We start from the raw sequence: 25,837 nt of genomic DNA, 5'->3' as shown, positions 1-25,837 counted from the left end.
TGACAATGAATAGACAAATACGTCAGCTTTTACACATGTTGTTCTCCCTGCGTTATTTACTTGTTAGATGTTCTTCTTGACCTGCGTCATTGCAACGTCTTTTACGTTTCATTCTCATTCAGTCATTTGACATTGAATTTAAAATAGATCATGCTCCGTTCAAAACACAATATCGGTGCAGACAAATTTTTGTCTCGCACTATTAGTATTATTCTAAGCGTTTGAATATAGGCCGTAATCATAAGTTATCTATAGAATAAAAATAAAACTTATTTTTCAACACACCCACTATAGTAAAATTACTTCTAGAGAGAGACTAGAGAGTTTATTGTGGAGCTGTAGGTGCTAAACAATATTGGAACTCAGTCAAGGTCATAACATTAATATAATATGTGTTGTTGTGTGCGTTATGTTGAGTGTGTGCGTTACAGTACATAAATTTTATTCATAATATTTCTAATCGTTACACGTATGGTATTCTGTACCGAAATCTTAAAAATGTTTTATGGCTATATAACTTTATTGCCAATTAGATGAGTTGATGAGGTATAATTTGTTTTACTTATAAAACAGGTTTAGATACACTTTGAAATGCCTTGAAGACAGAGTTCATTCAATGTGAGGTAGGCCGCCGACCAGGCGAAGATGAACGACCCTCCCGCGAAGGTAAGGTGATCGACCAGTGCACGCGGGATACGCGCCCCCGTCCTTACCCAATCCTAAATATCTAGACTCCCTACCTACTTTTTTGGGTCGCCGCCGATTACGCAATTCCTGCGAAATCCTACATGTTGGCGCCCGACGACTGCGGCGGCGGCGATGGCGGCGTTACTCGACGCGCACCCCTCACACCCCGATAGCGTCGCACTCACTCCATCGCGCCCACAATTTCAGAAAGAGGTCAACAATCTGTGTCTAGACTTGTTGATGTGCAACTCTGTCTAACCTATAAATTACTACAATGTCAGCTCCAAAATCTGATAGACTGTCTTTTGAAAGCTTTTTATCATATTAATTACACAATAAAAAGCGTAACTCCTTGTCTTTTTTATGTATCGGATTCTTATATTAAGGATTAAATTATATCATATTCAATTCGTCGTTTGTGTACCTGGTACGTAGTTCGGGAAAAACGCCGTTGGCGCTACTTGTTCTAAGTGTCCGTTTCAAGGAAAGCAAATAGCCGTTTAGAAATATCGATTCGTGCATGTAAGCGTTGTGAAACGAGTGGTATATTGTATCACACATTTTAAACCTCGCCACACGACACGCATGTCCATAACAGTTGCAGTGCCACTCACCCGTCACCCTGAGACGTAAGTTACTAAGTCCCATGTGGCTGTAATTTCACCAGCACCCTTACCATTCAAAACCGTAATACAGTAATGCTCACATTACTGCTTGGCGGCACTACCCTGGACGAACTCTTTCACAAGTAGCTTACTACTACTTAAACTTATTAAAACAGTACGAGCCATAATCATCTGCCTTAGAAGGAACCTAGATACACGTATATGTATGGATATGTAATAAATTTAACATTTCCGTTTGATTTCAGGTCTCGCAAACGCGGTCCAAGCAGCTCCTGTGACCTGGGCTACGGCGAGCGAGATGACCAGATGAATGAATGCAACGCAGCCCTGGTCCTCATGTCTCTTAGCTGTTCACCAAACTCGCCCCGCCCCAGTAAGTCGAACGACATGAAACGACTACGACACGGATACGACCGAACAACAAACCAACTCATAGTTAGATAGTAGCAGTACTGTAAGTACAGGTTCATAACACTTGTAACGGTAAAGGAAATGACGAAAATTTATATTTAATATCATTAATCTCGAGTATCAATTATTTCGTCATAAAATCATAATTATGTAATAATTGCAAGTACTATTTAAAAACATTAGCAAACAATAACATTATTAATAAGGCACGTTATGTGAGAGGGCTTAAATATCATCATAAAACCGTAATTGACTTCGTAATACGTACTACATAATCGATAAGGCCAGCCATCTGTTGCAATAAATGCATGGTCAAATTTAGCCGACATATTCACCATAAGTTTCCTGTGCTTTATAGCTACCATGTTAATAATATATGAATTAATGGTAAATGTTTACCACCGTCTATCATGGTTTCCCATGTCTTTCTTTAAAGACAAACGTATGTCCTATCAACGAAAGTAACATTTAATTGATAGTTTTTTATATCCAATTACAAATGTCAGTAAAATATTTTCAGTATAATTTGACTTTTGGGATTATATCGTTACTCATACTTACAGAGACTTACAAATATATTCTCGTTCATATTAGTTAAACTGTTAAAAACAAATAAATATAGGGCTACAAATATCATAGCATTAATTATTATTAATACAAAAATCGAACGCTCAGAAAAATTACCACCAGCGCCTTCTGCATTCCGTGCCCGACGCTCTCCCAACTGAGCTATGGAACGAACCAGCACACCTTACGAATTTTTCTATGTGCTTGTTGCAGATCTTTGTGTTTGGTTTTTAACGACTTTTTGGTCTTAAATTTAATATTACTTTTATAGCATTGTCAATTTTAGATTGTTTCTGGATAAAATTGGTTTGGTACTTAATTATTGCCTGGTTGCAAACAATAGGTATCTACGTGATCTACTTTAGTTGTATTTTTAATTTTGTACGCGGTAGTTGTTTTACATTATTTTATACGTTAAAAACAAATTGCGCTTACATCACATCATAATGCTACGCGACGTAGCGCTACGAAGTGACCATTATTTTATTGTATAACTATAATTGTATAGCTATTGTATTTTTAGTAACATATTATAGTACTTTGAATTGTATGTAATACATATATCGGGCACATATCACAGTATTATGAAAATTTATGTGATATTAATTACAGCCTAATGTATAATTATATAGGTTGTAATTTCCTAGAAGGTACAGAGTATTTATTTAAAAAAAAAATTTAAATAACAAATCGATATGTTGCAGAAATGTGTTACATGTAAAATTTGATGCGGTAAGTAATTATAGTCAAAATAAAATGTATGTAGCTACCCAAAACACTTTGATGTTTTAACTTTTTGTGAAACCTCCGAAACATAGTGGTCTAGACTGTAGTCTAGACGATGTCTAGACAGGTATAGGAGATTCGTTATGACCCGACGAAATGGGCTACTTCTACCAGCATATTTCATACGACCTTTTATTACTAATTCTTCCATCTTTCTATCATAAAAAAATCTAGAAATATGCGTCGCAAAGTTTATCCCGTAACGTTTACCGAACTCTTATGTCTTAGCTATTATCTATAATTAGTATAATACTTGTGTACTTAATTGGAATTATAAACTGGTCTTGGAATATTAGATTTCTTATTCGTAAGATTTTATCTTAAAATTTCAGTGATGCTCTAATTCCGAAAAGCCAAACTTGCGTCTACAAATTGGACTTTTTCACTCTACTAATGACGATAAAACCTTAATTTAGTAATGAACTATACACTACCGTTATGAAAACTTTAGGTTATCTTTGTATTCTCTTCGTCTCTTGCGTATATTTAACACTGAAACTTGTATACAAGTTGACACATAGCGCAATATGACTGAGAACGATCGTAAGCACCACTCATAACAGTTTACGAGTCATCAGCGAAGCGCCGGCGCAGGCCGCGAGAAAATAGCTGTTCTTGTGAGTGAAAGTGACCGGCCGTTTCCGTTTCGTAATTTATTACATTATGCAGCTATGCCACTTATAACTTTTAATTTAAATTAGATATTTGATGTCTATTATTATCTTTTTTATATAACTTTTCTTTGTGAAGTGTATAAGTTCACAATATATATTAATTTAAATTATTAGTACAGTAAATAATAAAAAAGCAGTATTCATTATGGACTTATCACAATGCAAAAAGAGCATTTGATTGGTAACCTGGCCAACACGAAATTGGCAAATGTATAGTTATCGACACAGCTAGCGCTTATTCGTGCACAATTTGCACGACGTTTGAATTTTTCGAATGTTCCTTAGTTCTTTACTTTTAACTCCAATCAAGTTAACACGAAAATACACTATACATTTCAAATATGCACTAACGGAATGCGATCTATCATGACCGTAATTAAAGTGACCTTCTTGTGTACAGGTGCATGGGGTGGTCGCTCATCGGTATCACCAGGAGCCAGTAGCAGTTCCGGATCCTCATGGCGCTCTGGAACACCCTCCCCACCCCCCGCTTCTTCTTCCTTCAGCGACGAGGGTATTGCCATGGACTATGAAGACTTGCACACACGCAAGAAAAAGGTAAGATTTCAACCCAGCTGACATTCGATATGTTAATGACCTTCACAACAATAGCATATGAATTTGTAATTACACCTCCAAATGCGTCCTTAAATTGTTTCACTTTTATTTGAAAGTTCATAAAACACTTTCAATAGGCACAAAGGATTTTCCAAATTCATTGATCTGACTACTAAAACTCAAGAAACTTACAAAACTTAATGGTAAGTTATACAATTTAGGCATCCTGTACGATTAATATCCTAAACGTTAGACGAGACGACGTTATACATTCTTTGAAATTCTGCGGTAAGTTTTACTGGAAGGGTAATGTGCGGGTGTGTCAAAAAGAATAACGGTGCAGAACGGTCAGAACGACTGCGGTATTCCGTCTAGAACGTGCGGCGGCTGCGGATTCCAATTAGACCGTGACACGAATCATGCTCGCTTTCATATCGCAATTATGAGTGTATGTTTAGCTTTTGTTGTTGAAACAATGCTTGAAGACTCAATGGTTGCCACCAATGTGGCCATTAACACAAAACTCATCGTTTTTTAAACTGCCTCATTCTTGTTCTTAATATGTGAACTATAACGATAATTAGAAATAGCTACGTCTTCGAATGAGCATCCTAATGTGGGACATCTTTTTTTTTTATATAAAATTAAATATTCTACACCTCTAGATTTTATTGTTCCAACATAAGACACGAGCAATTTAGAGACACGGCTGGCAACATACATAATAGCTATAACGCATTCCATAATCGCCGTATCAACCTTGCCCTTGCATAAATCTCTTTATGACGTACTCTGACTCACGCACAGACGCACTTGAAGGTGCTGACTTCACATGACATTTAGCTTGTTAATGTTGTCATACTAGTAACTGCAGGATTTCTTTGTGCGACCAGACAAACAATTACGTATACCTTTGGTATACAGTTATATACAAATATTCTTTACGGATTTTCCAAGATTCACCATCAGAGTCCGCTACAATTTTCGAAATTAAGATACAAATTTAACGAGAACTGTTTTGTATCCGCCACGACACCCAATTAAAAGAAAAAATCCATTTCTTGTCTTCGAAATTCTCGCTTTTATAATTTAGGGTCTTGTGTTTGTCTTTACACTGCAATCGGATGCAATTGTATATTATCATGAGCACATGACAGAGTTTAGTTGTTCAGATATTTTCCATTGGTTTCGCAAAACCTGCCTCTCGACAAGGCATTAACTCGTGTTGTAATTTGTATACCTGTGCATTGTAAAAGGAACTCTGCAAGAGCTCAACGACCTTAATAGTTCCTGTTATATAGATAGTGCTTGAAATACCGTAAAACGAGAAACTTTACGCTTAATTATTAACTTTAAGACTTCCAGTAATTCCTAGAGAAATAAAAGTAATATTAATGAGAAACGAAACTGTTTCTGTGAGACATATCTAGGCGTTTTTGATGTACGTTTACATATTTAAACCGCATTTATTAATGGCCTACAACTCACGCGTAGATAAGAAGACAGTGCACTTTATTTAATTATCACGAAACAATGTAGATAAACACGTGTCACATGTTTAGTATACCTACACGCATACGATATTTTTAAATGCAGTTAAGTTTTCTTATATAACTGTCAGCTTTATAAGTATACTAAAGACAGCCTATTGCATCTCTACATGCAGTATTATAAAAAGTTACTCGCCTTTCGTGCAATATAAATATTATAATTGTAAATTATACCAATTAATACGTAATAAGATAAGCCGTGGTAGCCTAATGGTTTGACCTACAGCCTCTCAAGCAGAGCGTCGTGGGTTCGAATCCGGGCTCCCACATCTGAGTTTCTCGGAATTTATGTGCGAAATTTAATTTGAAAACATCGTGGTGAAACCAGCACGTCGAAGAAGGTTCACAACCCTCGGAAAACGTGTGAAGTCCCCAACCAGCATTGGGCGAGTGTGGCGGACTATGGCATAAACCCTCGTCTGAAAGGAGACCCGTGCCCAGCAGTGGGACATATAAATGGGTTGATAATGATGAATAAGATATATTTACGAATATTTAATCATCAAATAAGTTTACATAAAAACTTCCAACACTATATTTTTCAATAATTTTTGAAATATTTGTATGATATAAGGACGTGTTCTTGTTAAACTTTGCTAAAATAAATTATGAATTGAAAAAAAAAGGAAAACAAGCGTAATTTACAAGTGGGTATGTCAAATAGATTTTAAGTTATACAATCTAAAATAGTTCTAAATGGCTCTTGTAATAGATACGCCGTCCGTCAGTTCTCGGCCGTTTATTTTCTGAACGTTAGTTGACACACTACCGTGTATCTAGATTATTTTTTTCCATACTCTAAGATCTAGATTGACTACCGATTTGATTTTAGAATCAAACAAACAAGTTTAGAACAATTTATTGGAAAGTCACTGGTATGTTACTGCATCATAAAAAGTATACATTACGAATATCACCAGCTATACAGTAGTAAAAAACAGCCGCCTCAGTGGCTGCGTGCAGTACTGAGTTTAGTAAAATGTTGTTGTTGTGCATATGTTTTCATGATTTACGATCCACGTGCGCGGTTCACTGTGTCGTACAATGTCAAGGCACACAGCGGTCGCTAATGCAATGCTATTGTAAAATACTCATAAAATCGTCGACGACTGTTTGCCACTCACTTACTCTTGATTGCCGGATGAGTGTACTCAAGAACGTGGTTTAAAAGACGTTACAGGTAATGTCTTTTAAATGTCACATTCAGGAAGTATATAGATGTCTGTTTATACAAAAATGGAAGAAAACATGACGATAAACTGAGAAAATAATTCGTAAAGATTTTTAAATCAGTACTCGCATTTTTGGCATTGTGATAATTTTACAATTATCTGTGTATTTTCCGTCTTTTACCGTTCTATTGCCTATAGATCCATATTACGTATTTCTGGCGGCGGTAGTTACGTGTATGTTGTTACCACGCTAATTTCTAGCAGTAACGGCTTTTCACTTAGTTACCATTACATAACCTTATGACATTTTGTTTACGACCAAAAGCAAATCATTTATATAGATAGACTCATTGCGTAATGTATTTGGCCATGCATTCGTCTACACTATACGCATGGAAAACAATCCAATTCCAATGAATCCTTGAAATTAGTTAACACTGCGAACTCCGTTCTGCTATAGAACTCAATGGCTATTGTACCGCTCGTATACATGAACTAAGTACCCATACTAGGTTAATTGTTTTGACCATTCACAGCTCTGCTGGTCACAATTTGGACAATACTCTCGTTGAAAATAGGTCAAGTGAGCCACAGTTTGCAGTCATTTGGTTTTTTGTCTTATTTTATACGACCGTAAAATTACAATTAGGTAGGTAAAAAGTTTAAAGTACACTTATTATATATTATTACTTAACAAAAGTCTTCACAAGTTTTTGTGGTCCATATCTTTTTGAAACACCACAGACTTAACAATCGAAAGTTTCAAGAAATTCGAAGTCACTAAAAGTTCTTTTACATTTCTGAGAAAAATTACCCTTTTCCTTGAAAAGAAATGTCAAGGTTATGTCAGCTTATTCGTTTCAAAGTAAAATTGAAAAGCGGAACAACATTTTTCAGGAATTCACGATAATGCAAGGGCGTTTGCCGTATTGTCAAGTGTCCTCAACACGTAACCCAAACTTTAATATCTTCGTGGGAGAATATACAGTTATTTAGGAAAAATGTGATATATAGGTACGCAATATTGTTAACAGCCCACGTTTCATACTAACCTTGTGCAGTTGGCGGCCAACCCGCCGTGGGCGGACCGGAGCTAGGTACTCTTACGTAACTCTTATTTACCGGACAGGAATCTGTTACTTACCGTACATCTGATGCTTGTCTAGTAGAAATCCTTATTTGTTTTCATAGCATCAACGCACACCTTTCCTTTGATTGAAATAAGGTATCTCGTACGGGGTCAAGAGCACATGAAGCTTGACACTTAAGACTTAAATCCAAGTCTATGTCGCTTACGATAAAAACGGGCCAAAGTACAAAGTGTCAAGCTTGATGTGCATTTGACTGTACATGTCACGTGGTGCCTGTTTATTTATTGACATTGGCCATAAATCCATCAGCTTAAAACGATAACCAAGAATTAATTAACTCAAAATGTAATGTAACGTAAATCTAAATCGTGTCATATTGTGACCATCATCACATCTTAACGCAACGATTACCCCCCAGGTAAAGGGTGCTTATTTCACAGTCAGTTTATTTTGCGTCTTTCGATCGCTAGAAAGAATTTACATGTTACAATTTTATTTAAGGATTTCCTTTGTCAAACTATTCATTGTCATTCAACACCGCTTCCATCTAAGGGGAGAGTGCATTGAATATCGAAATTCTGCATTTGTAAGTTGCGCCTACGCCTACGCAGTCGGCATTCGATGCGCGCTATTATTGGTTCAGCAGAACAATAGTGAGCGCAGACGCGGTGTCGCCAAGCAGAATTATCACATCGGCAATACTGGCTAGATTATTATTGATCGGTGACGCATGTCCACTTGTTTTTACATTTTAAAAAACAATTTCAGAATCTACACAAACCTATTTGCTCCCTACTTTGCCATTAGAAGTACTGCCAGTACGGTACCCTAAGCTCTTAGTAAGCCGGTCTTTTATTACCGTTAGGACCAATGACAAGTCCATTTTCTGCACTAAGCCTTACACTTGCATGTTTGTATAAACAAATATATGATTAATACAAATACTTTTCAATTAATATTGTGAAATTGCCAATTCTAGAGCATTGACATTTTAATCCTCTTTCAGCAAACTTATCTTAAGATTAAATATATTATATACCTATTGTACGCTAGTAGCTGTACTACTGTGCTTCGAAATTTAAGGATAATAGCTTGTGATTCTCATAAATTTGCACATTCCGCAACAGACTACCCTGACGTTAGTACAATTTTTCCTGCTTACGGTGTCGGCGAGTGGCGGGTGGCAGGCGAGCCCTCGGATTATCGGCGGGTCGGTGACCTGCCCAGCCATCGCCACATATGATCCGCGGAACCTGTTCCTGCACACCACTTTAGCCAGGCCACTGCCCACTGCTCTAGCCGGAAAAAAGAACAAAACTCATTATGGCTACGTCAACAAACTCGTACCCATAGGCATTTTATCACGCAAGCGCTCGAGGTTATTTTTATCTAGACAGGCCGTTGCTATGTTTCGTTGTCTTCAATAAAAGACTTGATTAGTTTAAAATCTTCCTTTGTTTAGTATTTAAGACCAAAGAAGGAAGCATTTAGCTTTGGTATTTTCTCTCTGCAAAAACTATAATTGCTGGCATGTTTACATATAATGCTGTCATTGTCAAGTGCACGTATGAATTGTGATGTTTGTTAGCACTGTTAACCAACGACAACGGGAGCATGAGTGAGTAGATGCAATATGTGTTGTTACTGAGTGTGGGTGTGACGTCAATTCGCAGACCTTGGCTAAGGACATAGCTATTAGAGCGAAGCAGAGACCTTGCGAGCTTTCTGCATGCAATACAAACATCTATTATATATAGATGTATATATTTGGATAACCCACACATTCGTATGATCCTTGAATAATCTATAAGAGGAGCTTACCTTATAGTGAACCTCATTAACATACATTGTTATATTAAAATTAGACACTACATTTTACACATAACGCGCATAGACATAGCACGATATTAAATAATTAATAATGCTAACAGTCAGTATGTTAGACTCGATAACTTCCCATGAGGCCCTTTGTTCTTCGGAAAGTGCACAGCAATAACGCTTGTCCATTTGTCGTGATGTTTGCCGCCTACCGTTCCTTGCTACATAATTCTATTCCGAGAACGTATTACTAGCAAATGTTGCAGCCTGCAGCTATTATTAGTCACAGTAATTATTATTGCATTAGCCGGCTTATATGTGACGGACACAAAGCAACTTCTGATTGTAATGCGGAAATTCAACGTTAATAGTGTCGACAGATAAAATTTCTTATCGGGTTGTTATAATATGTGAGGCGTGATGAGTTGATTAGGTTTAAGTGATAGTGCAATGCGTTAGACAAGCACTGAGCCCATACCGGCCGGCACCGCCTACTACTACTCGATGACGTCGGCGCAACTATCGTAACAATCCAAAGCGCGTTGCATCACACTATATATGTGCACAAGCAACGCGATCGGCAAAGTTACTTAACTCTACCCCTATAACTTACCTCTATTACTTGTAATCATTATTCACGTGACCACCATCTCACGGACAATAATGCTGTTAACTTAGATTTCCTCGCATTTTATAAGATTTCACTTTTGAGTAAGTAACATGTGGATATCACGTTAGTTATTCCTCTGTATTTCAATTAACATTAAATTGGTAGATAAACCGAAGTATTTTGGAAATACTTCGGTTTCCGGCTGTGCCTAAAATTTCTCTCATTCCTGAAATACCACTGATGTCAGTTACACACTACTGAATGCAGTATTTGATAATGATTTTATTGATGACTCTGACAATGGTCAGAGTCATCAATAAAATCATTATCAAATATTGGCAGTACAGCATGCTACAAAAATGAAAACGAAAAGTTTTTACAACGAAGTTTATCATGTATTTATTAGTCTTTTATAGGATATATAGTTTTGTAGATAGCGTCATTTAGACACCTTCTAGAAACGTGACGCCAGAATATGAATAGTACTATATAGCAATCTACTAGCGTGTGGAGTAGTGACGCTGAAATTTACACGAGTTTTCTTTATCGGCTTTACACGCGCACGTGTAACCTCGCAATAAAATCTCCGCACAAATATAGCTATAAACTAGAGCTGTGCATACTGCATTTATAATTGCTGAAAATCGTCAATTTGTGCTGAATCCAGTTTGATACCAGAAAAAGCTGCAGTAACCTAAAACTTATTATGTGTAGTTTTACAAATAGCATAGAGACTAGTAGATTCCAAAAGTCAATTCTATTTTTGCAAATTGTAATAACAAATCGAGTACCTACTGCGTGTTTTTAGCGGCAGATATCGAAGCTGTGTGGAAAACCGATTTAGTTGCAGCTGTACACGGATACGATACGGAAACTATTTGGGAACGAGGTCACTCCACTTGCAGCCTCCACTCTTAACCAGTGCGCGTTACTTTTATCGGAACATCTAAAATTGGTAATGTAATAGTAGTTTGAGTTCCTTTCACTGTTACTTCTGTACTATATAATAAGTGCTGTATTTACTGTACAAGCAGCTCTACACAAGTCAATCGTTAGTTGTACGTGATAGAAAGTAAACTTATACATCAACTCTAATGCAATCGATTACAGAAAATCTTCGACAATTGCCTGCATTGTTACTTGCGATTCAAAAATAGTTACGGCTACGGTTATTATATCAACACAAGGCTAGAGGCAAGACTGGAGGCCATTAAAATGCTCCTTCTTAGAAATGCTTTCTTCTTAGAAAATTCTCGAAGCTGCCACTGCATTCGAGATCGAAGAATCTCGTAGTGCATAACTACCGTATTTTCACAAACGACATTTGGATTGTGATATTAATTCACCATCTGAACAATGGCATTGTCGATGCGTTATTTAAATAAACAGCAATTGTTTAATCGTACAGCTAATCAACAGTTGACTAGTTTTTCTTGTAAGTATTTTGTTTCTAAAGGAAAAATCTTCGTAATTTCGCAAAAAAGTTGGAGAATACTTTATAAACCGTACTAGTTTGTCAAAAAGCAGTGCACGCATAATACAAAACTAAACAGATTACGAACGGGAAGATTCGCGTGGATTGCGTAACGCGTAAGGTGGCAAGTACACCGAAGGCCACATTATCATTTGCTGATAAAATACGCCAATTGTTATCTGCGAAAGGAGATTTCCGTGTGCTCATGGTCGATGTTATTGCTTAGATAATTAGCTACGTAATTTACTCTACCCTCTCGGAGTATATAAATATATTTTGTTAGGGATAAGATAACGAAAATGTGATTGAGGTGTTAACTTTTAGGTGTTAACTCATGCTTTTAATCGTCTCTATGATACAATACAGACATTATGCAGTCGTCGGACTCACGTGAGGAGAGAAGGAGAACGCGTGCGCAACGTGAACGTCACAACCGCACCAATACGGCAGCTGTTTGCGCAGCCTTTACGAGACCTTGGCAATAACTGTTTGCGTTTCTCTGTTTCATAGTAACAACTTAATTACAAAAACTACCAAAAACGCACGCCCGTTAGTGACAGTAAAGAAAAAACTTTACTTGTTGCTTAGTCAAGCTTCATAGTTCCTGTATTGTATTTAGCAATAGCTGGCCAAATAATAGGCCGACCTTCGCGTGCTATATTAAAACGCGGAAGACATTGCGGTACTAGAAGCGCTCAGATCATTCCCCACTCAGCAAACAGTTAGGAGCGCAAATGGCATGCGCGAAACTGGTTGCGCGCCCGCACCTCACCATCCATGGCACGCTCAGTGCGCATGGACAACCGCGATTCGTGATCTCCACCAACCAGCTTCTGATAATTGTTAACGCGCAATCAATTTAGTGCCGGCCGCCTCATTTGTATGACCAGTTGACGAATAAGGCGACACACAAAGACACGTCCGTGTATCTAAAATAATTTAATAATGTCTTTATTAAATCCGTTGTTGAAGGTCATTGTTTGCATTCTTTATTACTTGTTGTCAGCGACTTTCATTGTCTCTTTTATAGTTTTTAGACACAAGTAGCATTACAAATCTATTATCTGGTAAATTAAATCTGATCTTTTAATTTCTACTGTATCGTGATCACCTTATTTATTGTCACATATGTACATAGATTGTCAGTAGATTGTCATATAGTAATAAAATAAACGTGGCTTGTAAAAATAATCAGTTTGAATTAAATAGCATCAGCAGTGCGTAACCCACGTTGTAGTAAATGTTAATTTATGATGGTATTGGGCATCCGGCAGTGTTAGTGACCTGACCCGCAATCTAGCGCGCGCGTCATCGCGTCACCGCTGCGCGCGCGCCGGCCGGCCGGCTGCCGCTGGCATCGCATCATGCGGCTTTGTCCAACAATTTAAAACACATTACATAATCCCAGTGATAATAGTTCGATAACAAACCGCACTTGTGTTACTACGTTTTTATACCCAACAATGCTTTTAAAAGTACTTCTCCATATTTTAAATCAAATACAGCTGCTAATCAGGTTGCAATTATCAGACTACACATAGCTTTAACCGGACTCAAAGTACATTTGTCACCAATCATAAACACAGGGTGTGATATATTAACATGTTTTAAAAAAAATGTTTTAAAAGAAAAACTGTTTCGATATAGGTAGTTATACGGTGGTCTGTTACTTGGGTTCCTTTATTTTATAAACTTGAGCTTAATTCATTAACCTTTATCAGTTTAGAAAATAAATATTTATGCAAATCTAAACAAGCGATTAATAGATAGATATTTATCCAATTAGGTACTTGGTATTCCACTCAAATGATATAAGACCGTTCTCTATCTGTTGACAGTGAACTGAGCCCTAAAATGGAGCGACGTAGTCAGTTTCGCGTGATTACGTTATCAATGTAGGTCGTGAATGTGTACCTCGCTCACGCGTTATATTGTTCCCATTCGTTGTCAAATTCCGCCATTTTGTAAGCTAATTATAATTAAAAGAATACTCGTTTGAGTATTCCGTATACAAATGTTACTAACCAATATAAAGGTTCTTCAACTGCATGCTAATGAGTTGATACTGATATTGTATTTCAATTGATTGAGGGATATTTTCAACGGCAAATTTTACGGTATTATTTACATAGCTTACACGGGCGGACGGAAAAAAAGCTTGACACACAGGTAAATCGATGCAACGATGCTTGTAGTTACAAGTAAGATTTTATATAAGGAATTATTTTTAAAAATTCACACAAGTAAGAGAACTAGGCTGTACCTGTGTTCGCAGTCATTGGAGCATAAATACCACAAGCTGTCTGTTCAGTAGCCCACAAACGACGTGCTCGATAATTATTGATCGGGTAACTAGAACTACTGTAATAGCCCACTCGAGTACTCGGGATCGAGTTGTGCAACTGCTAAAATGGGTTAGGTACACAAAACGACCCAGTTGTGCCCATAATGTAAGCCCGTCATGCTTTGAGCTCCTTTGTTTCCACGCACTACGGTAGATGACACATTTCGCATGTATTCATTATTTTCTAATTATTGTTGGTTGAAAGTAAAAAGTGTCTGTTTGTTTCATATATCTACTCAAAACGAATGGGTCTCATTGCCCAAAAAGTAATATTGAACAAAGGAGTCTTCCTCATTCACCGGTAGCGCCACAGTGAAACGCGCGAACTTCAGTGTTGTTGTCGCTCTATCTCGCTCTACAGGTCATCGCCCTGCACTCCCTCGTTCTAATAACCCCTCAGTCGAATTAGATACATGGGCTATTTTCCTACAATTCCACCATAATCATATCAGCACTGTTGTTCATAGTACTTAATTGGACAATATTGGCGAAAAATTTGCATGTAGGCGCCATAAGGTTCAGTTACCCTAACGTCCTTGGTGCGGTCAAAAACACCGTGCAAGAAGACATTGACCAACCGTCTGCACCGGTCGGTGTATCACAGATCAGTAACAGCGACGGTTTCGGGTATTACCACGGAGCGCCGTGTGCCCACATTGGGCAATTACTTCCACACCTTGAACAATTAAAACAAACAAAGGATATAACGTGAGTGTTATGCCACTACACAGTGGGTGGTAATTTATCCATTTTATCACAGATATTATCTTCCGTCGCCTAAAATTCATATTCGTAGTCAATAACTACGCAAAATTTTCGCGTCTGACCTATTAATTATTTTTGTCTCTATTGTTACCAGTTGTTGACTTGGAAGATTTATCATAACTAGGGTACGACCTTAAATTGGTTGCCAATTTATTAATTTGCTACGCATAAATATAGTATATCTTGGGGCGGCGGCGTCGGTGAATAGAATCGTTGCGTTTTTTTAACCAGCATCGGCAGGGCAACGACACCACGGCCGGGGCACTGCCCGTTCTTGACAGTTCAAATGTTTATACACCACATCTTAGGAACACCCGCTCTATTCACTCCATTCCAAGATAGGAGCGCGTTTTATTACATCCATCCATAGAGTATTGACTATCAGCTACCGTTAAACTTGACGTCACACAAGTAATATGTCAAGTGTTTTAAATCTTATCTGCTCCATTAACATATCTGAGGATAATCAAGAATGACCGAAACAAATAGCATTGTTTTATTATAGTTCTGATGCAAAGGAATGTATTGAGGTAATAAAAAAATTACATAGTTAAATGCACCAGCGGGTATCACCGGGAACAATGGCTCGCCGGCGAGTTCATCAGACGCGATAATGAGTAGTCCCGTGGGGTTCAACAGCCTCCCCATTTTACAAGTATGTAAAATAATGTTTATTGCTGCCAAAGAACCTCGCTCTCTTCGGACGCGATATGCGAAGTTATAAATCACGTAGATTGTCCTTGGTTCCTGTTAATTTCCATTGTGATATCACCTTCGAGTATGAAAAAAAATTTATGTACTTGCCTTTGACAAACGGTATCATGAACCTCATGTACTGCGAAATGGACACGGTTGGCATTTAAGATGACGTTACGTATTTTCGATTCCCGTGTTTGACACAGACCAATGTAATGCTATCTCTTTTGGCTTAAGACGGCACGTAATAGTTAAACAAAGACAATAACATGTTTATGTTTTCGACGTCGAAATGCATCATATACATATAACGTCTCATTTATATATGTCAACATATCATGTCCTTTAGTTTCCATAGTCTAAGGATATCACTACTTAAACATATTATTAAATGTAGTAAAGTTTTCGTGACAAGGATTCATTTTTGTAGAATAACTTGTAAAATTGCGATACATATTGACAACCATCCACAACAGAACTACCTCAACCGGGCACAAACTGTTTGAAAATAAGTAACAATAACTCTGTGCTTACACGAGTGCATTGCAGGGATGTCCCAGTAAGCTCCACAATAAAACGTCAAATACCGTATTATATACGTCTGACGGCAAGTTGAGAGTAAAAAAGAAATAAAAACGCAGCAGGAGGTTGGAAGTGGAATTTGAAGACACGTCGCGCGGTGTGGTGAGGGAGTGGTTGATCGTCGACCGGGGACCAGAGAAGAAAAAGTGAAACTGTAACAAGTCAGAACCTGCAGAGGTCGGTGACCAGGAAAGCTCGATTGGCGACCGCCCGATTCATCACACCGGCCTTCCCTCACGCGGTGACTCACGTGGCTTCACGATATACTCTCAATATCTGGTTTTGATGCAATATGCACTCTTAAGTCGATAACCAAATTGCTGTCTTAAAATGCCATAATTTATAGGTTTGGTATGTTAACTCAACATACGTAAGTATATCCCATATTTACTTTTAAATTGAGCTGATTTTGTTGATCAAGCTTTCAGATATTTTGTAAACCAATTTCATGATATTCATAGCGCACAATGCGACCTATAAGAAGAGAAAATTCTTATGAACAACAGCTCATAGGACTTTGTGCTAATAAACACGCAATTTATTTAATAGTTCTAGTTTAATAGCTCTAGGTACTCGATCATACAATTCTTTGCAAGCGGTATGTGATTCGCATAGTCACGTCGAACGTCACCAACGACGTCGAATGACGTCGACACCTCACCTTTGACACGGTTGCACGTGCTCCACTTTGTTTATCACCACATACTACTACCACGCGTTGAAGGAAAATCACCTAATTAACTTATTGAGATGAGCTCAAATTAATAATAAAACAACTTCTTTTTCGCTGCATAATTTTTAAAAACACCGATTCAATAGATGGCGTTGGTGGAAACGAAATCGAAAGTACTAATCAAAACGTCAGAAACTGAGAAAACAATCAACAAATGCGGCAAAGACAAAATATAAATGATAAAGAGAATACCAAATTAATTAATTATTTAATTATGGTCGCGGCTATATGACCAAGAGCGTATAAGCGACGAAGTTTGTTCTCGATAATCCCAATCGAATCATACAATAGTGATTCCCACAATGAGATGAGGCGAATGAACGCTGCGTAGTTTCTTGCCACCGCATTTTTCATGTGTTTATGCTTGTGCGTATGGCGGCGTAGGCAGTGAAAAACATGAAGTGATGAGGGTGTATCGCCCGCAGCGGGGGGCGGGGGCGCGGCCGAGGGGAATGTTTTGGCCGGGTTCAATGCATCCAAGACGCCACCTGTAGGATAGACCTCTTGTTTATGTTAAACTTGATACGCAGGCTCCGCGTGCCCTATAAGTAGATAGGTATATCGGCATCGACACCTTTGTTTCAGAAATTAACAAACTAAATGGACTTAATCACCATTGTTCAATGTCTGAATTATTAATTTAATGTGAAGCAATCTTTGTTCCAAATAAGCGCCTTGACCTACTAGACCCAAATCCAACAAGTTATTCTTTCCATTGTACTGTGTTGACTGATTTTAAGAAATATTGCCATCTTGCCAAATTTACCAAAAAATATCGAATGTGTAGGGCATGGTGATTTAATATTCAGCAACGACAGGGGGTCGTACGGATAAGTAAGAATGGATGTAAGTTGGAGGGGGTAAAGTAAACCCACCGGCAGTTCGGTGACCTGTAGTCCCTTGCCTCATGGGGTGCACGTTGCACGGCGATTGATGCCCTCTCGCTCTACACTGCATTATGCTGTCTCATCTAATTCTTTGTGTGACTGCGATATTTTGTCAATGAGGACCATGTTCTTTGTTATGGAATGTTGAAGCTCGGTGCTCTATACTCTCTTTGTCTCTTAAATATTGTACAAAACGTAATGGTAGTTTTGAAAACGTAAACAAATCATAATACTCGTAATACCTGCATAAAACAAAGTCTCCCTTAAAATTCCCGTTCGGTTTTATATCTCTTCCGTTGTCAATATTAAAATTCAAACTTAACGGTCGGTTATCACTTTGTCTTATCTTGTGCGGAAATGTCTAAGCCTTTTTTAGAAACAACGTGTTAGTAGGGTTTATTTGTAAACACGTTAGCATTCGACAAAGCATGTTTTGAAAGCCATAGCACCGAGGCCAGGCACGTGATCATCCACCCCAGTACCAAATGCATTCAAAACACAACTCAGGAGCTGTTTATGAGTTTACAGTCACGATCCGTTACTCACTTTTTAAAATCCATCGAACGTTTAGAGACGCTTTAAATCCCTAGAAATACGACAATGAGCTGGAAATTAATATTTAGTCTCAAGAATATAATTTCAAAGATCGTTTAAGCATATAAATCACCAGTCAGCACATGAATATATGACGTAACTTACGTGTCTTACATTTTATCAAGTTATCTATAAAATAATTTAAAAAAACCCCCAATGAATAAACTCGAAACATTTCTTTGTTTGGAATAGGAGTAGACTTGATAAGTTAGTTACAGTAACTGGCGTTCTGTGTTAGAAATGTTTGAAAACGAATATACATATATAAAAACGAATTGCAAGTATATTAAATTCTTGTCCAAAACAAGAGGAAGATCTTTAATGATGACATAATACCGTCATGACTAAAATATTATCATCTGGCAACCTTTCCAAAATGCGTCATTAATGTTATAAAGATATTGCGATTTAAATTCAGTATGCTTATCCCATTATCATAACTTATCATAACACCGAATGAAAAGGCCTTAGCAACTGAGCAACAGGCCTATCGTGTAAAAATCTATTGTAACGGCAAAGTAGTGCGATGTAATTTATCTTGCGTGTGTGAGTGTGACTTCGCAGACGAGCGATAGTACAGTTCCTGGATTAGCTAAAGTTAGCATTTAGTGTAGAGACTACTGCATAAACACGTGAAAATTAAATTTAATTACCAATATTGTATTCGTGTTTCTTTACCTAAAATCGATTACATTACATTTCCCGCAGCATACTTGTACCTACTTATAGTACCTACTGTTCAAAAAAGTGTCTAGCATTGTTTTGTGAGCTTAACTGTCATTCGATTTATAATTGGGTATTTCATTTCAGTTGATATTTTTCGGATTGTTTATTAATTATACTTATATATTATCAAAATATATATCATTGTTTGGTTTTCTTATCTGTTTGGATTCTATTAACTGATTTTTAATGTACCTATTGCTTTTCTAATGTGGTTATCCTGTTCAATTTGATTTAATGATCAAACACTAAATAAATAAAAAAATTCAAAAAGTCAGTTAACGCTCGTCTACGTCAGTTTTATGTTAGGCTTGACTGTCGTCATCAGTATGAGATACGCACACTAGAAAGCAGTAGCTGCGACGACGACGCCGGCATACGCAGCACACAGTAGATTCCACTGCCACCCGCCAGAGCGAGATGACAGGAAAACAACTTATCTCGCTGCCTACGTCAAGTAAATAAGGAGAAGGTCACGCTCGTGAGACCGACTTATGCCCGCTTACAAGGAAAAACGAGACGCAATGAAAACAAATCAATATCATCTCGCGATTCGCGGTAGAGCGAGACGGCGCAACAACAAACCGGCGGCGTTTTGTGCCGGTTAGTTTTACATACGGAAGGATTACTCGAGTGTCGACCTTACAACATTGTGCTAGAATTTACATTTACCCAACACACATTTGTGTAAAAACTTAGAACGCAGTAGGTAATTATTTTCTTGATGGAAGTTCCCGTTGTGAAATTTTCTATAAGTCAACTAGTTAACTTAGTTGTTTTTGTTTCATAGCTGTTCTTTGTACTCACAAATATAATTAAATGGTCACCATTCGTCTAGTAAAAGATTGAACGTGAACAAATAAATGCCATTGAAACGAATCGTAAAGGTAAAGTACTTTAATGACTTTAAGAGCAAAATCGGCCTTGCGAAAGCATTACAAATTGCGTTACTTCGTAAAAAGTATATAGTCTCACGTAAATGGAATAGGAACAGTTACATTACCCGATGTTGACTGCGCGCTTGCCTAGGGTGAGCTGCTTTACCGCATCGTCATGCACAGCTAGCTACACACTTTATTGCATTTTTTGTCTAGAACTAAACTCTATATTGTGAACTGTTAGTTGCGTTAGGTACAGTATAAACAATACCGTTGTTCGATTCGTTCTCACTCAGCTTTTCCAACTATAAGATATTTATCGGCTTGCTACAACCGCAGCAACTCGAAACCCTAGCACCTGAAATTCGCTCTAGTGGTATCCATCAGTGCAGCGAATTAATATACGACGAAATGAACAACAAGATCTAACATTCGCAGCTTTATAAACACCGAGTTGGCTGGCGTCAATAAATGGCCATAAATTCAGAGCATGCCGCCGCCGGCCGGCGAAACTGGGACGAGCTAGAAACAACCAGCTTGCTGTATTATTGCACATGCAATACCTCGCCCTCCATCCTCTTCCGTGTGTCACGGTCTCCCCCTCGCGACACGTGCATCTAAGTGGTCCCCACTTTCCAAATATCAAAAGCAACAAACCACAGTTACGCAGTTCAGATAAATGTTTCTGGATTTCTGACTGAAGCTACTTTTAGAGAAACTGGGTCGCCAGCTCCCTCGCCCAAACAAACACCTATCGGAATACACCCACACAAACAGCGGGAGATGCAATACCACTGCACCGTGCACACATTGCAACTGGGCGGCACGTGTAAGCGTTCCGACAGCACACAGGCTTACACTAGTCAGGGACATGAGCTAGCTCAAGGGTCGTTCTGCGCTAGTCTAAATCGCGTCACCATCTTTTTATAGTTTATGTGCTAGTTACATACAATGTATTTAAAAAATATGTATACAGAATAATATATGAAGCTCATATAATCCCACAGGAAACAAACGCGTACGCACCATCTAATTAGTACGCACCATCGCATTATCTAATCCTTTGTCTATTTTTTATGCTAATTTATACAAGTAAATATCTTATTTACTTTACTGATAATATGAGTTTCTTATAATAATTACGTCTTTTTTTCATATTACCTACACCAAAGTTACTCTCTAAATCAAAATCAAATATTACAATTAATATTAAATGATGCTTTAAATAAATGTGGCATAAACTTCACTTGTCGAAACCAAAACAAGCTCATAGCTATACCAAAATTTCGTATATCTACTTTATCGAATGCTGAAAGTAGGTCAGTGGTGCAATAAAGGGAGTCTCCCTCCTAAAACGAACCCACCCCGTTCCCCGCACCATAACCCCCGCCCGCCACAGCCAGAGAAAGGCGCAATTTTCAATATGAAAAGCTACTACCTATATTTATGTAAGTAATTAAGCTTTAACGGTATCACCTTGAGATGGTCAGATAACGAAATGCAATTCATCACACATTACAAAAACAGACAAAGATAATGAGTGGAAACATGGCCACTGGAGTATTTTAGAGAATGTTATCGTATCCCACGGTCTAAGCAGCTCCATATCAATATATCACCACATGTAGGTACATTCAAGAACAACTAATGTAGAGACGTTAAGTAACTTGTTTACACGATTATACTAATCAATTTTCAGAGAGTCCTTCACCGCAGAAAAGGAAAATGTATTGTAGTAGTCGGACATTTTGAACTGACACTCACGCGTCACACTTTTGATTAATTCCCACAATCAGACTCTGATTTCACGTTCTTAAGGCTTCGTTAAGGGCATGTTTCCAGAAATAACGGCAAGGCTATAGGGGCTCAATGACAGAGCGGTGGAGCGGGTGATGGCCTGGCGGTGTATCGATCCGGTGGGAGATTCGAAGGACAACCAACAAACAACCACCTGAATAGAGAATCCATATAGAGAAACTTACCAGGATTTTTCTTTGTCTACTTACAGTTATTACAACACGAAAAAATCTATTAATAATTCCGACTCCAAGAAGTCTACAAACTAGGTGTTATCGCAGTATATCATGTCATTAGCTAGCTACGTATGATTCACGCGTTGACACCGATCCGATGACAACATTTCATTGTAACCGCTTTCAGTTTCCGAGGAAGCTGATTTCGGTGAAACCACGAACGGGGAGTGCCCCTCTGATAACTTGAAGATTTTTCATATTATATTGTCAAGGGAATTAAGGTCCCGTTGCAGCGATACTGTCGATTTAATTGGGCTGTTAGGTGTTGGAGAGACAAAGGAGCGCAACCTTCGCAGACCACCCTTGGCCGTGGTGCTGCGACCCAGATTGCGGCGCCCCGCACTCCGCACGCCCCTACCTCTCGCGTGACCTGACCTACTTTTCGATGCACTTGGTATTATAGATGTATGTCCGCAACTACGCGCAGGCGAGACCGCATAACCGCCAAAATTCACAACTACCTGCCACAGCTTGTGCATACTTAACCTATTTAAAGAATTTGGCGTCGCCATACTATAACATTTTCTCTTAAATGCCATACACAACTCTAACATTTAAGAAATCGTGGTGAACTTCACTACGAGTACCTACAGCTTTAGCTTTGTAGACCGGATTGTTGTCCATGAGTTATAAAACAACGCAATGATAACTTCCTAATTGATCCTTTTCTGTGTAGGCGTATAGCTCGTCATGAAAGTACTAATACAGTAAGTAGTAATACAGTAAGCATATAAAAAGGGCGAAGATGGTATGAAATTTATACAATAAATTGTAATGTAAATCATATCTCTGGTTAAACAATAAATGACGAGTTACGGAAGGTGGAGTCGTTCTCAGTATTAGTCAAGTGTATATTTGTAAAGAGCTATATTTAGTTGGACAAGTTAGCAACAGGACAGTAGCTAGCCCGGGCGCGGGCGGGTAGCAAAAATAACATGGCATTGAATAGAAGGTCGTTGCAGAGTCTTTGGCAAGCGCTCCGCCCTACTCCGCCCGTGCAAATCAAACCGTCTTGTCAACATTTTGTAAACCTTCGTTCGAAATGTCTAACAAATTGTTTCGACTCCTATTTTCTATAAAGTTACATTTCTGTATCAATTATTGTCTTGCCGTTGCAACTGACACTTAAAAAATAGTTACTGGTAAAGCGGTTTCTTGGTTTTTTTGTACTCTTCATCATCTCAACTAGACTTATTCGTCGCCCTGTTAATAGTCGCTGATGCGGAAAATTGATTCGAAGCGATTGGTAAATGAGATTAGAAATGCACTACGGCACAGTAAGCGGGCGTGGCGGCGCGGGCGCAGCGCTTCGACAACGCAAGGCCGCGACCTAGAGCTGCTTCCGTCTAGGCTACATCATCGCTTAATTTTATTCAGCACAGATTGTTTACGAAAAAGCATTTTTCGAGACGATTACGTAAATTCCTTTTCAAATAAAACGTAATTCTCTATCATTGTCAATGTAGAGTCGGTTGTTAATGTACTTTTCCGTGTTGTTTCAGATCAATAGTGTTGTGTTTGACTGCACCTGGCGAGGCTGCGGCTACAGCACTATATCAAATACAAGTCACGCCATCGAGACACACATCAGAAATACACATTTGGGGTACGTACGGTTATCCTTTTAATCTCATATTTAGTCCCGATTATGACAGATCGTGGAATAGCCTTGAATTCTCAGAAAATAATACCTATAATCGAAATTTTAATGCTGCACCAACCAACTGCCTAATCATTAATCACACACTTGACTAATTTCTACCGAAACAAGAGGTTACGCCAGATCTTATGAGACTTCAAGGTCATCGTTATGCAAGAATAAGGCAGTTAGGTATTTTATCGTGGCAAAGACAAATACGTAATATATGTATTGCAGTAGGCACGTGCCATCTAGTCACGTGTATTTTAATGCACATGAAACGTAATTGCGCAGCACGCCAGCTGGCGAGTGCAGTGTGATACAAACATTTTACATTGAGTTCCTAACTATATAAATAGTGAGTTTAAAATAAAATAAACATCTCCAGTTCGGTGATAGTAATATAAAGTGCATAACAAACATGTGCCGTAGAACTTTAACACACACGGTGATATAGTACAATGAAAACTCTGTCTTTGTACTTGTGAGATAAATATCTCAAGTGATTCAACTGATCTAATCAATAATTAAAGTTATATGAACTACATGAACAACCAATTGAACTGAAAACGTGACAACATCACAAGTCGTAGATGAGTCAAGTACTTTATATACTCACGGTAATTGAAAGAATACGATCAGATTTTGCTAACGAGATCATCATAATACGAGTATCACGTGACACCAAAGTTTTGCGGTGAATTTCGGAGTTATTTTGGATTGATGACGCCAATAAGCTTACGAGCAACTTCATGGTTGGTCCAATTTTATATTAGGCTCTTAAAGCTGAAAAGCCGGCCTGTACTGACCCGGAAGCGTCGAGGCTTCACGACAAGGTTGCCCGCCCGTGCCGCAACTGGCAAGGTCGCGCAGCTTACGTAACTCCGGCTTACGCTCACGATAACATACACCTCACCGTATAGATACCAAAGAACAATGATGGACAATAATGAACTTAAAATTATAGGTACAAGTTCAAGGAGTTCCAAACAGAAAATGTGAACTCAAGTTTTGAATCAAATGATCCACTTAGCACCTTGTTTGATGATGCTACTCAAGTAGATTTGTGTCAAAGTCCACCTTAGGCATACTTGCAATGTGTTTATAAAAATAACACCGTATTCATAGGAAACTTATGAACCTCATCAAGGTTTAAGGACCTCATTTTTAACCGATGTTAAGACATAAATGAATTCAAACAACATTTACTGTTGGGACCCATTTCAAATTCATAAAAATCAAAATAAATTACCTGTTGTATAGTAAATGTTAATCTAACTTGTTAATGTTAACTCGACCAAAGTGTTTCCATGTACTGAATACAAAATTTGATCGCATTTTTAAACTCATTTAAAATGAAACCTTCTTCAACATTGCAAAGAGAAAATACATTAATGTACAGGTAAGCCTAGTGTAAGAAGACAAAATATAAGGAAAATTATCATTTCGCATCAAATTTACACAAAAAAATATCATGATCTTGTCGACGTAAAAGCATTTGTAAAACCTGGCTAGCCGTTGCCAGGTCTCTTTTTACTGTTGCTGTTGGCTAATGTAATATGAGAAGAAACACGTTATAAATAGATCTATGGTATATTTTTTATAAAAATACATCACTGCAATGCATACGTCGATTATAAAGAGTCTTCCAATAAGAGGTTTCATTTTGATTTCCAATTAAAAGCAAAATCGAATAAAGAGAAGGACCATATTCTTTTCATGAAATTTTCCATCACCAATTTGCACATTTGCGGCTGTATGTCCTCAATAACCACACGCATTCCATCTTTTAGGTCTGAATCGATTGTGGGCTACTGGCATAGACCTTATCTTTCACGTAGCCCCAAAGAAAACAGTCCGAAGGTATTAAATCACAAGACCTATACATAGTGGGAAACAATTCGTTTGTAGAGCTCCTAATGAGAGAATTTGTCCAAAG

At 38.0% G+C, this 25,837-nt stretch overlaps 1 protein-coding gene across 1 annotated transcript in view; it reads left to right on the top strand.

The window, feature by feature from the left end:
• Positions 1 to 25,837, top strand: part of LOC113233394 (zinc finger protein 704) — a 52,197-nt gene that overhangs the window by 23,551 nt on the left and 2,809 nt on the right. Inside the window, exons 3-5 of the mRNA XM_026468515.1 lie at positions 1,559 to 1,686; positions 4,152 to 4,309; positions 23,762 to 23,865. Of these exons, the coding sequence (XP_026324300.1) occupies positions 1,559 to 1,686; positions 4,152 to 4,309; positions 23,762 to 23,865 (390 nt within the window). The remainder of the gene's footprint in view (positions 1 to 1,558; positions 1,687 to 4,151; positions 4,310 to 23,761; positions 23,866 to 25,837) is intronic.

This window comes from Hyposmocoma kahamanoa, unplaced genomic scaffold (assembly GCF_003589595.1).
Source record: "Hyposmocoma kahamanoa isolate Upper Pololo Valley unplaced genomic scaffold, ASM358959v1 78, whole genome shotgun sequence".
In the NCBI taxonomy this organism is placed as follows: Eukaryota; Metazoa; Arthropoda; class Insecta; order Lepidoptera; family Cosmopterigidae; genus Hyposmocoma; species Hyposmocoma kahamanoa.
This window is presented reverse-complemented; position numbering and strand designations above follow the sequence as displayed.